General features: G+C 42.3%; 1 protein-coding gene across 3 annotated transcripts in view; it reads left to right on the forward strand.

Moving 5' to 3' along the window:
* The window catches only part of ITPR2 (inositol 1,4,5-trisphosphate receptor type 2), a 243,028-nt gene that overhangs the window by 58,750 nt on the left and 171,148 nt on the right, over nt 1–13,130 (forward strand). For all 3 annotated transcript variants that reach the window (XM_084205579.1, XM_084205580.1, XM_084205581.1), the window contains 5 exons: nt 7,299–7,453; nt 8,837–8,936; nt 9,057–9,217; nt 11,360–11,501; nt 12,209–12,367. In XM_084205579.1, coding sequence (XP_084061705.1) covers nt 7,299–7,453; nt 8,837–8,936; nt 9,057–9,217; nt 11,360–11,501; nt 12,209–12,367 — 717 coding nt within the window. The remainder of the gene's footprint in view (nt 1–7,298; nt 7,454–8,836; nt 8,937–9,056; nt 9,218–11,359; nt 11,502–12,208; nt 12,368–13,130) is intronic.

Genomic DNA, 13,130 nt, shown 5'->3' on the forward strand with positions numbered 1-13,130 from the left:
TCTCTGTGGAAATATTAATTTATGCAGTCAGCACTTTCCTACGAAAGATGTTTTGTGGAAGAACTTCTAGCAATTTTTGATGACACCTCCATGTAAATTCAAGCCTACAGGCTCTATTAGTGTGCTAAAAATCCTTTTGGATCCTTCACCCCTTTATAATCTTGTTGGAAATGCCATGAGTCAGCAATGGCTATTTAAGCCTTCATTCTGCCCTGGAGCAACCCAATATAGAAACTTCACATCCCTGTGCAGGAATTTCTTTCATGTTGCAATGATGCAGTGCATTGAATTGTCCCTCAAAAGTAAAAGAATCTTGTAATATTTGGAGTTCTTGTAGGGTCAGCTACGTCAGTCTTGTATCCGATAGCACGTAACCTGGAGCACACAGGCTTTCCTTGCTCTGCTTATCATCTAGTGTTTCCTCTGCCTGGTCTCTGCCTAACTGGCTCACAGCAAAGGCATCTTCTTTTCCATCCTTTGAAGCAATTAATTTTGAAATACTGCCCAAGAAGTAAATCTGAAATGGGGAGGTTGAAGTTGACCTACCCCAGCAAAATTTGAAGTCTGAGTAGCAGGGAAATGGGAGATGAATAAACGAATCCCTGAAGGGCTGAAGGCTGAAGGGCTGAACCTGAGACCAAGAAGGCCAATGGAATCCTGGGGTGCACTGGGAAGAGCATTGCCAGCAGGTCAGGGAGTGATCCTGCCCCTCTGCCCAGCCCTGTGAGGCACATCTGCAGTGCTGTGTCCAGCCCTGGGCTCCTCAGCACAGCAGGGACATGGAGCTCCTGGAGCGGGGCCAGCGGAGGCTGCAGAGATGATTCAGGGCCTGGAGCATCTCTGGCAGGGAAAGCCTGAGGGAGCTGGGGCTGTCCAGCCTGGAGAGGAGCCCCAGCTGAGAGGGGCCCTCAGCCCTGGGTGTCCCTGTCTGCAGGGAGGGCTCTGAGCAGGGCCCAGGCTCTGCTCCAGGGGCCCGGCAATGGCAGCAGAGGAACGGGCAGGGACTGAGCCCAGGAGGTTCCACCTGGGCAGGAGGCAGAACTTCTGTCCTGGGCAGTGACTGAGCACTGAACAGATTGTCCAGAGAGGGTGTGGAGCCTCCTCACTGGGGATATTCCAGACCCCTCTGGACACAATCCTGTGCTCTGGGATGGCCCTGCTGTGGAACAGGGAGGTGGCACCAGCTGACCCACTGTGCTCCCTTCAGCCTGAGCCTTCCTGGGACTCTCTTTTCCCTTCTGGGCTGTTGGATGAAAGGGTAGCAGCTCCTTCTCTTTGTCTGGGTTTTAAAGGCAGCAAAGCCATCTGTGCATTCTGTGCCAGCCCTGAACTCCAGAGTCACTTAAGGGTTGAAAGGGTTTTTGCTCCAGAGAGCATAAATATTACTGGAAGTCACTGGGACTTCTGTTCCCAAGCATTAAAGGTATGTTTGGACTGAGGTTCATTGCTTGTTTATGAGCTGCTTCTTGACAGTCCAGCCAAATTGTCTTGTGAAGCACTGCTTTTAATTCTGGTCTTGCAATGAGTTATTAATATTCCCACATCTAAGATCCAGAATAATTTTTTTTTAAGTGGAAAGACCTTTTTGAGATTTAAGGGTCTTATCAAAAAAGGGCTTTCTTCATCTCTTAAAAGTCTAGGAGATTGTAGTGTATCACGTATCAAAATGCAGTGCTCTGTGTTACAGCTCCCACTAAACCCAGAACTGATGTTTTTTGTGCTGCAAATTACTATGCTTGTTCTAAGGAGAGAAATGTACAGCATCAAGAAGAATGCTACAAACATCAGAGAAATGTCAGGAGCAGTTGGGAACCTGGCATTTGTTAGTGCCTTTGTGTTAAAGGCTGACTTTGGATGGGTACCTTATCTCCATTTGTCTGCATTTTCATGAGAGGGCTAATTCTAACCAGTTCCTGCCTGTCTTTTATTGTTGAGATTTTTGTTAGGATGGAGACTGGTATGTGCTTACTTATCTTGTAAAGAAGTTGGGCAGTTCTACCATGGGCTGCCAGGTACAATTAGATGAATCTCCTTTGACTTCTGTTTATATATCTTTATGAATTCCCAACGTTCTGCAACTCTAACTTTTCCTTTTTGCTGCCAACCCAGGAGATTTTTTTTCTGATAAAAACTGTAAATTTTTTTTTTTTAATAGTTTATTTTACCTTCCAGGAATGATCTTTATTGAATTATATATTTATATGGATGATGATGTTTAAACAAGTAGAATAGACAATATGAAAAACATTGAAAAGAAAAGAGAAAAGAAAAATCATCAGCTTAAAAATGGCAGCTTATATAAAGCCAGCAGTCAGACCACTGGGGAGGCTGGGGGAGAAGGGGAGACACGGATGCTGGCACATTATTATTATTCTGCTGTTGCACACGGGTCTGAATCAGCTCTGGAAATGCATACATTGTTTCTTACAGAATGTCTCTGGCTCCTAACAACAGGATTGCAACGTGATGTCTCTGCTAAAAACGCGATGACTCACAAATGAGTCAACAGTGAAGGTGTTACAGGAGGCTAACTGCTGTGCTGTCTGCCAGGGCTCCTAGCAGGCAGGAGCAAGGCTGGCCATTCATTTACTCCATTTTCTTCTCATAAAGAATTTTTAAAATAATCTAACCTATGGAGTTCTGCTCACGTTACTGCTCTGTGAAAATGCTGGTTTTGTAAGAGCCTCCTAAACTGGGTTAACGTATTGAGATACCACATTGCTCTGGATTTAACAGGCATTTTCAGAACTCTGGCTGCCATTAAATTTAATTTCTGCTGAAATCTGTAGTGCAGCTTAATGTATTCATTCAGGAGCAGGGCATTATCCTTGTCTGTCTCTATGCCACAAGAGGTGTCTTCACCAATTGGAATTGTAGATTTGGTTTCTAAAAGAAAAGGTATTTTAGGTCTGTCATGTTTTTGGATTGCTTTCTGCAGTTGAAATGAAGGCCCTTCTGTAAGCAAAACTCCATGTAGATCTCTTGAATTTTAGGTATGATGCCCAGTTGGATTAAATAAGGAAGTTTTGGGATAGTAGCAATTAGTAGCAAATTCTGCTAAGAGCTGTGAAAAGGGTAATCTGCTGAGCTGTAAATCTCAAGGAGGACAAATCTGATTGGACCTGATTATTTTGTCACTGATTTCAGCATGGGATTTGTCTCTCCTTACATTTGCCCTCCACATGGCAAGCAGTATGTCTGTGCTGTTTTTTCTCCTAAAGCTTCTTTTTAAATCATGATGCAGTGGTGGTAGCCCAGGAGTTACAGGCTTTGCTGTGGGCCTGGATCAGTATTTCCCCTTCTCACCAAAATGGTGTTTTTTCTCACTGCCTAGGACTCTTTTTTTGAATGTTCAGCCTTTGCTTTCCTAGGTGGGTCCCACCCTGGCTGTGCCATGGGGGTTTACTCAGTTCCCCTTCCTGGATGTGGTTATTGAGCTTTGCTGCTGCAGAAAAAGGATGGGGGCTCACAGCTCTCTGTGCCAGCACACACTGAGGTTTTCTCAGGCTGAAGGAGCTGACTCTGCTCTTTGTACCTCTGATACTTCCACTGGGTTGTTTGGAAGGGGTGGGTGCAACTCCTGCTGGGCAGAAGAACTCAGTGCATGATCTCCTTGATCCTTGTGAGTGATCCAGTGCACAAGAATGAAGTGGTTGCACCTTCCTCACCTTGGGTATGTGTCTGATGTGACTTGTGACAGCCTGTTGCTAGTTTGTTGTAGTTTGGGACAATCAAAGCTATATACGTTTTCCTTCCAGGAATGTACTATTTGGTAATATTGTTTTACCCACAGTTCTCTGTACTCCTGGCATGTAATTCACCTGGGGTTTTTTTTTGGTTTGTTTTTTATTAAGTCTTGGAAGTGCTTTCCTTGGCTGTTGCTGACCACATTGCCAACATCTCTGAAACTGTTCCATTGGCTTTCTCTACACACTGCTTTAAGTTGAATTTTCTTCTCTCTGCATTTGAGTTCCTTTGCATTTCTTTTCTTCTTTTCTCTTAATTGAATCCAGTTTTGCTGGCTGCATCTGCTCATATGCCAGTTTCTACCTGAGCAAATGTCATCCTGTTTTCATCTGCTTAGGAATGCAGTGCTTCTCCTAAGCTATTGTCTAATTAATTTAAACTAGCCTAGTACTTTCACTTCTTTCCACATCCTCACATGGACTCACCTGCTGATTCAATAATGGCTGGGTTAAGTGCAGATTCTGGCGGCTGCTTACTAAATTTAATTTATCGTGAGAGCCTTTCTGTATGCAAGTGTCTGTTCATTCTCTCTCTCCCACACAGGCACGTGCACTGGGACATAAAATGAGGCACAAATACAAATCCATGTTTGTTCCTTTGTAATGACAGCATTGCTGTCTCTCATGTAGCCCTGTTTCCAGAGCTGTCAGGTTGAGGGTCACTTCTTGTTAGATTTTTTTTTCCACAAGTAGTGCTTAACTCCCATAACCCTAAACCCTATTCTCCCCTTAACCCTATTCTAAAATAATGCTGTAAAGAGAGTTCTGAGGTTTGTGGGGGAGTTCAGCCTGGAACCACTGCACAGCTCTTGTGCAGGTCTGATTTTGCTCAGCTAAGCTCGGCCTTGCAGTTAACTGTGTTGCAGGCACTGTCTTGCCCTCTGTTGAAGTGGAATTTCTTTTTAGGCTAAAAACCAGATCTTGTTCCTATGTCTGTCAGCTGCTAAGCCTGGTTGGTGGGATTTAGGGTTGGTGAACTCGTTGCTCAACTGGATCTATACAACTGCTGGGGTCACTGGGGAATGACAGGGTTAGCCCCAAACTGCTGGGTGAACTTCTTCACAGAGCTAATGGTTGTGAACTGCTGAAGCACAGGAGACCTGCCTTTGACTCTGCCTCCTGCCAGCTCACCCACTTTATACACTGGTCATGGTGTTCTGTGGTGGGGAATATCCCTTTGCCCAGTCTGGGTCAGGTGTCCTGTCCATGTTCCCTCCCAGTATGGCTTCATATTTTGGTCTGTATTTTACTCAGAGCCCCAGGATAAAAAGAAAACCATACAATTATGAAGTGTCCTGCCTTTTTGTATACCAGTCATTTGAGTTTGGAAATTATAGTGAAGTGGGTAGTTTTTGGGAAACCCTAATTAGATTTCAATGTAAGTTGTGGAAAATATCAAAAAGTTTGGCTGCTGTTCTAAACTATCCTGTACTACTCACCCCGTTACAGACCTCTTGAATTTTAAACTGGATTTCCAGTTTTCTGTTTTGTCATGAAGTGTAGGAAGTAGTTTTTCATTTAATATTAGACTCTGACTCACACCTGTTAAGCTCTCAGAAAGATTTTTTATTGTTTCTATGCCTTTTCAGTTTGTGTCTCATCACGAGTATGTACAACAAAATATGTATGGAAATCACAAAAGCAATTTGCTATTTTCTCAATCCTTGCATATAGGTTAAATTTTTTGTGTATTTTTCAGTAGTATTTTTGGGCATAAGATACAAGAGGATGCGGGGACTGTCAGATGAGTTTACTCTTGTGCAAGTCACAGGAGATAGTTGCTCTTTGTCTTAGCAAGCTTTCCTCTCAAACACTTGTGGCAGTACCCTAATGACTAGAGGAGCCTAGGAAAAATGTCTTTCTGTGTTTTTTTTTCTGCTCTCTCCATCCTTGATAGAAGTCGTGGGATGGAAAGCTGGCATTTTGTAAGCTTGAAAATGAAAATATGGATGTTTGGAAGGATTCAAAAAGTGCCTTGAAATGAGTTGATAACTAACCCTTTCTTCCATAATTTCACTCATCCTTAATTTTGTTGTTTAATTTCATTTGCCAATATGGATAATCAAAGCTTTGCCCTTGATTATCCCTTACAGTTTGGTTTTAATCAAGCTACTAACGCAAACCAAGTACAGCCTGGCCTTTTACGTTGTACAGCTCTTCCTCAGTGGTGTATTGTAAATCATTATAATAGCATTTCATGCTTCCAGGGTTGGATTTTTTTCTCTTTTGGCTTTCCTCATTCCTCTTCCCCTCTCCCTCTGTGATGTATTTTGTGTACATGAATGGCCCTGGGCTGCCAGTCTCTTAATTGCTTATCAGTCTTTTGTGAGATGTGTAACTCGGCACCCCAGAGGAGCAGCTTTTACTCACACCAGTAATTCTGTTGGTTGCTGTGTGGATATGGGCACAGGCTCTGGATGACTCCATTAGGCCAAGAAATGTCTTCAGGGAAGGTGGCATTTGGAGACTGTAGGCAAAGCTAAGGAGGTGACTAAAGATATGAGGATGGTGCTGCGGGGTCACAAAATTCCCCTGGGCTCTCAGCAGGTGGTGAGAGGCAGATCCCACTTTAGCTCACGGCCTTGGTTGAGTAACTCTGTCCCTCAAAGGGAACAACTCCTGCCCTTGCAGGGGGTAAAATCAGACCTGTGTTGGACCCAGCCTCGGTGTGTTATCAGCCTGTGCTGAGATTTGTGATACAATCCAGCTGGGGCTTTGCCTGCTCCCCTTGCCATGACAAGCTGGTCCTGATGGAGCCGGTGTTCTGCCTCCTGCCCTTTGGAGAGTGTCCACAGGACAAGAGGAAATGGTCTCAAACTGCTCCAGGGAAGGTTCAGTTTGGGCATCAGGAATAATTTCTTCTTGCAAAGGTCTGACAAGCACTGGAAGGGGTTCCCCAGGGAGGTGATGGAGTCCCCATCCCTGGAGGTATTCAGGAAACAACTGGACATGGCTCTAGTTTAGTTGACAAGGTGATGAATTTAGTGACAAGGTGGTCAAAGGGTGGACTTGATGATTTTAGAGATCTTTTCCAACCTAAATGATTCTGTGATTCTCTGAAAGCGTGCTGCTCTGATTCTATAATCTGAGAGGAAAAAGCCATCAAACTTACATAAAACAACAACAGATTGAAGCAAATTGCTTACTTTTTAAATCTCCTACTTGTCTTAAAAAAAAAATAAATCCAATTTTCATTCATTCTCTTCTTTCAAACGTGGCCCTTTCCAGATCAGCACTGTGTAGTTGCATCAGGTGGGAGTGAGGGGTCCGCAACTACTGCAGGTTTTTGAAGTTGTAGGTGTGAAATAAAGCATATCCATTGCAGCATATCCAGTGCTGCAATGCCTCTATAGCTTGTGGCCTGCTGTTGTTCTAATGACTGCCTGAGACCCCACAGAGCAAAGTGCATCCTTTGTGTTACTCCAAAGCCAGTTGTGGTAGATTCTTTCTAGAAGGTAAAAAAAAAAAATCAAATGTATGACTTGTCTGCAAGATAATTGAAGAATTTCTAATGGGCCCTGATGCAAGCAAATAACCCTTGTGCCTAATCAGCAGAGAGAAGGCGACCTTCCTGCTTCAAAGAAGAAACGCCAGGCAGGGGAGAAGATTATGTATACTTTGGTCTCTGTGCCACATGGAAATGACATCGCATCTCTCTTTGAACTGGATGCCACCACCCTTCAGAGAGCTGATTGCCTGGTTCCAAGGTAAAATAAAAAAAAAGGAAATGAAAAAAGGGCAGAAAATAAGGCTGTATTGACAGGGTTGCTTCCTGGCATTGTGCTGGTGAGCAAAGCAGAAAAAAAGCAAACATGAGCAAGTATTATCCTTCTGTTAAAATTTGAGGAGTGTTCATGGATAAATAAGGGATGTATAAAACATGATACTGCCGCTGTGACTGGGTAAAATAATTACAAGGATAAAACAAGTGACACTTAGAGAGAGTCTGTGAAGAGAAAAAATAATGGTCTAAATATTGCACAGATCTGTGCGAGGATAGAATTGAGCTGTGTGCACTGTTTGAAAAAAAAAATGTACTTTTAATAGATTTAACTGAATTGTTCCCAACAAAATAATGTGTGGGGTGAGCTGGGCTTCTGTTTCCTTGACAGATCATGATGCCACTGAGCACATTTGTTATTCAAATGTATTCAGCAAGTGGCTTCTGGGTTTTAATTGTCAATATTTAAATTTTAGCTGTGTAGCATAGCTGAGATTGGTTAGATAAGTCACATTGTGTTGGTTGTGACTGAATAGGCTTGCAGACACTTGGGGCTGGTTGTTATGAGGGTGGATTTTAAAGCTGGGTACCCACAAATACTGATGTATGTGACTTTGAAGTGTGTTTGCTATGCTAAGTTCTGCCAGATAATTTGCTTACTTGAATACTCAAAAGCCCATCAGCGTGAAAGGGAGAGCGTGAATGGAGACCACAGTGAATATATTTCAAAAGTAAAATTCAGAGTTAAAATTGTAATTGATTTCTCAGCTCTGCTTTTTGATAATACCACAGATTATCATATGGAAAGAATTTAGAAGGATCTCATATCTGCTCTTTGTTCACTTGATTTTCAGTTGAGAAGTGGTACTGTAAATGCTTGCTCTGGAACAAGGGTTTGCAGATCATAATGATGAAGCTGTGAAACCACGGTCAGCTTTACTTTCTGGCTTTTGTGCTATGACGGCTTAAAAGAGTTCGTTATTCTGCAGGAAAAAAATAATAAAAGAATTGGGTTTATTCATGAAATGTATTTCTGTTCAGATGGGATTTTATAACATCTTCCTTTTAGTTTTTTTCCTTTAAAGAATATTTTACTCCTAGACTTACATAAATACTTAAACCCAGCATTCTGCATAATCCCAAGATGCTGGCTGTTCTTGTTGCAGCTCTGCTCTGGATGAGAAAGAAGGAGTCAAGGGAAAGGGGTACTGCAGTGTCTTTTAGGTCCACCTCCCCTTTTTATTGCAGTGGCTGGTGTGGCTCCTGCTCTCCAGCCTCATGCCACAGGCAGGTGTTGCAGGGCATCCCACTTGCCCACGTGGGCTCAGGACTGATCCATCTCAGCTGCTGTTTGCTCTGTTCCCTTTAGGAACTCCTACGTCAGACTGAGGCACTTGTGCACCAACACTTGGGTCACCAGCACCAGCATCCCAATAGACACTGAGGAAGAGAGGCCTGTGATGTTAAAGGTAAACAAAATCCCAAACTCATTCCTGAAGCTGTCTCACTTCTAACCTATGAAATGTGCATAATAATTAGGACAAAGGTAAGAGGATTTCTCACCCACTTTAAACCAAAAATGATTGCAGATTGGGACGTGCCAAACCAAAGAGGACAAGGAAGCTTTTGCCATTGTATCAGTTCCTCTGTCTGAGGTCAGAGACTTGGACTTTGCCAATGATGCCAACAAGGTTTTAGCATCAACTGTTAAAAAGCTGGAGAACGGAACAATAACACAGAATGAAAGGAGGTTAGTGAGTTTTATTTTTTCCCTTGCTAAATTGGTGTTTGGTTACTCATGATAACATGGTCATGGGTAGCTGATATCCACATGGACAGAGGCAATTGGCAGAGGACACTTCAGCCAGCCTGGGGTTAGATGCCACCTCTGTTGGAGCATCCTTGCTGTACCTCAGGCTGGTCTGTGTGTCACCTGTGTAAAAGGGGGGGTCAACAGGATTTCTCCAGCTCACTGGCCACATAAATAAATGGGTAGCTCCCTGGGCAAGTGTCTTTATCTGAATTTCTTTGATAATCCGCTTCTGAGCTGTAATGTGAGGGTGCATTGCATCTGATTCTCGTGTACATGAAAGCAGCACTGCAGGGCTCTGGACTTGTGTGAAGTTCACCACACTGCAAATCTGCAAAAGCCTTGGAAGGAGGTCTCTGTGACTGAGAAGCTGCTCCATTTGCTTTCTCATACCTATTTTCCCCTGTTCTCTTTTTCTATTTTACATCAATTTGGTGTTTACCCCTTGTACTTATCCCCATTTTGTCTGTGGCACTATTAGAATGGCTGCTCCTCACACCCTCTCCTGAATCAAGGGATTTTGTAGGACGTTCGCTGTACATTGTAGCCAGATATATTCCACTGCCAGTGATGTAGTTCGCTATTTGTCTTCAGCTGCCTGTGGTTAAACTGAATATAAGACAACATCTCTGGCAGTGTGAATTCATAACTGTAATTCATCATTTACAGCTTTTTTTTTTTCTGAAAATGTTGCTTTTTGAAACTGAATTTTTGCAGTTGGTTTCCAGTAGAAATTAGACCAGATGATTTAGTATCCTAACATGCAGATTTTTCATGCCTGGGTGTTGGAACTCGGCCTTGAAAAGCTGCGGGGGCCATTTCATGACTGAGTTGACCCAGAGAGGGACACGACAGTGTCCAGATGGGACATCCCTGTATGAACCTGTCTCTGTCAGCATTGTCAGGTCTTGATGTTGACAGATTGGTACAGCAAACATGTAAAACAATTCAGAGCTGTTTCACAGCAGTGCCATTATGTGTTAGTTCTTGTGATTTCCTTTGGAAAAAACCCCAAACCATCTTTTCCCTGTCTTATCACCTTCTAGCACAGAGAAGTAGGAGTCCCAATAGTTCATTCCTTATTGCTCCATCCTACAGCTGCCTTTTCTGCTTTATTTTGTGGGGGTGACACACACCTTCACTCAGAGGGTTTAGGTGAGCACCCAGCTCACTTGTGGGTAATGGGAACTTTGTGTCTGGCACCCACAGGTGACTGAAAATCTCTTGGGGATCTTCCTGCCTCTTTCATAGCTGGCAGATTTGTTAGTTATAGACTAACAAATAACATTGACCAAATTGAGATGATGCTGAGTTTTGTCATGTAAAAGATTGCAGGGGCTGTCAAGGGATATTCTTTGAAATCTGTGGACATCTGTGTTTCTCACTGTATGTCTGGCAAGGTGTTAGTAACAAGGAGGCAGCAATGATTTTTTCTTTTTTTCCATTTATATTCTGACATTTTGCATTTTCTGAAGGTGGGAGAGAAGGAATTACTACTGCCTCTGTTGTTTTTAGCACTTGCTTCTGACAAATCTTTTGTTTAGCAAAGAGTGAAACAAATGCAGTTTCTTGGGTCAGTACATATATGAAAACAGTTATATATTAACATATATATATATGAAAAAATGTGTATATGAAACAGTTTCATGGGTCAGTAGGGAAATTATCTAGTGGCAGAATGTTTTTATTCCTCTGAGTCCATTATCTTGTTTCATGGACCCATGATAAAGCATAAAAATCCTTACTAGGCTGTGTAAGTTTCTTTTTACTGCTTCTGGGCCTTGAGGCCACCAGGTATAGATTTTGGTCTCTGAATACCATGTATCAATTCAGCAGCCTGTATTTTTCTCTTGTTTTCCCTCTGGTTGTTGTTTAATGCCTTGGTAAACAGCCCTGTGATTGATTTAAGCTTCTGCTGAACCAAGGCTTGGAATCCTAAATGTACATGTCAAACTTAACTTTGCAGTGGTGGAAGTTCCATTGTGCCAGGTAAAGCTTAGCATAAACGTGATTTTCATTCTTAATGAATCCTAGCAAGTGTTGAGTGACTGTTTATAGTAATGATTTGTCTATTTTTTCTAGGTTTGTAACCAAGCTACTGGAAGATCTCATTTTCTTTGTTGCTGATGTGCCCAATAACGGGCAAGAAGTTTTGGATGTGATCATTACCAAGCCAAACCGGGAACGACAGAAATTAATGAGGGAGCAAAATATATTGGCTCAGGTATGTCCTACTGTGTTAATAACTTAATTGCATTTGCAAACAGATTGCAGGAGAGAGTGATGTGAGAAAAAGTCATTTTTGGGTAAGTCAGCTTATGCCAGGTTGGGTTTGTTTCTCATTGGATTGGGTAGAAATGACACTACTTGGTCAAAGCTCATCTCTTGGTCCCTAAATCAGAATCATGCACAAGGGACTGTAGAGGGCTCTTAATTTCATGTGATTCTGATAAGATTTAAGATCAGGTTTGGGAGCAAATTGTTCACAAAATTTGAGACAAACATGGAACATGGTCCCAATCCTGTGAGTGTTCCCCACGTAGTGCCCCTGTGGAACTCTGCACGAGGGCAAACTTGCAAGTAAATAAAGTTAATGCCCCTTTTGAGAAGTCAACTGGAAGAAATTTTAAAAAAGGGGAAAAGGGTGAGGCCGGACAGAAGCCAGTGTTGTTCTCCTTTTTCATTATTAAATTATCCAAAGTTAAGACACGTAAGTTAAACCATTTAAGTTTGGGGATAGTAAAGAAAAAGCAATATCAATCAGGTTGGTGGGAAATGTAAAGGTAACCCCAAATGCATAAGGCTGTGATGTCTCAGATTGTGTCCCCACTTGTATTTAGTCAAGGCTGTTGTGCTGATCCAGTCAGAGGACATTTCCATTGTCTTTGTCTGGGTCTGGTTTTCACTCTCAGTGATTTTTGTTTTGAACAGATATTTGGCATCCTCAAAGCTCCTTTTAAGGACAAAGGTGAAGGATCAATGCTGAGACTTGAAGACCTGGGCGACCAGAGATATGCTCCCTACAAATACATGTTAAGATTATGTTACAGAGTTCTAAGACACTCCCAACAGGACTATAGGAAGAACCAGGTCAGTGGTATTTAAGATAATTTTCCTCCTGATTTTTATAATTATATGCCCTAGGTTTGACATTGTGCTATGCACTTACAAGTCAGATTCTGTGGTAATGGGGAAAGGCCTTTTTTTTTTCTGTGTGTAGCTTAGTAGTGTGTGAATTGAAAGTTCAACAGTGAATATCACAAGTTCACTTTGTACTTTTGCAGGCTCAGACTGAGACTGGGGCTCACTGCTTCATTCATGAGCTTTCTGTTATTAAAAATATGTTCTTGGAGCCTAGATTGCAAAGTGGGAAATCTGCAAAGCTGTCTGTTTCTCTTGCTTAAATATTTGTAGAGGGATGGCAGTGAGTCAGAGCAGAGGTTGTTATATCAGGTAGCCTGATTTCCCGCTGCTGGAGACTCCCTGTGAGCAAGAGGTATTTCAGAACATAGACTGAAGGGGCTGGAGATAAAAGCCTGAACTGCAGTGTGGCTTCTTTGTTTTCTTTCCACTGTTTTACAGAAATATTTCTGTCCTGAAGGGAGAGAAAAAGCAGAGGGAAGACTCAAGAAAAAAGCTTCTTAAATGCTATAAAAACCTTTCAGTTTTCCCTTTTTTTTAAAAAAAAGAGGTTGCCATTTCTTGAATTTTATATATATTTTCATGGATTTGTTCCTTTGGTTTATGAAAGAATAAGAAGAGCTAGTCATCCCTAATATGGAATCTTTTTCTCAGGGTACATATTTGAGGTATTTGGAAGTTCTTTTGTTCAGGCCAGTTCAGAGAGGAAAGT

Source organism: Fringilla coelebs (genome assembly GCF_963513975.1).
Source record: "Fringilla coelebs genome assembly, chromosome: 5".
Classification (NCBI taxonomy): Eukaryota; Metazoa; Chordata; class Aves; order Passeriformes; family Fringillidae; genus Fringilla; species Fringilla coelebs.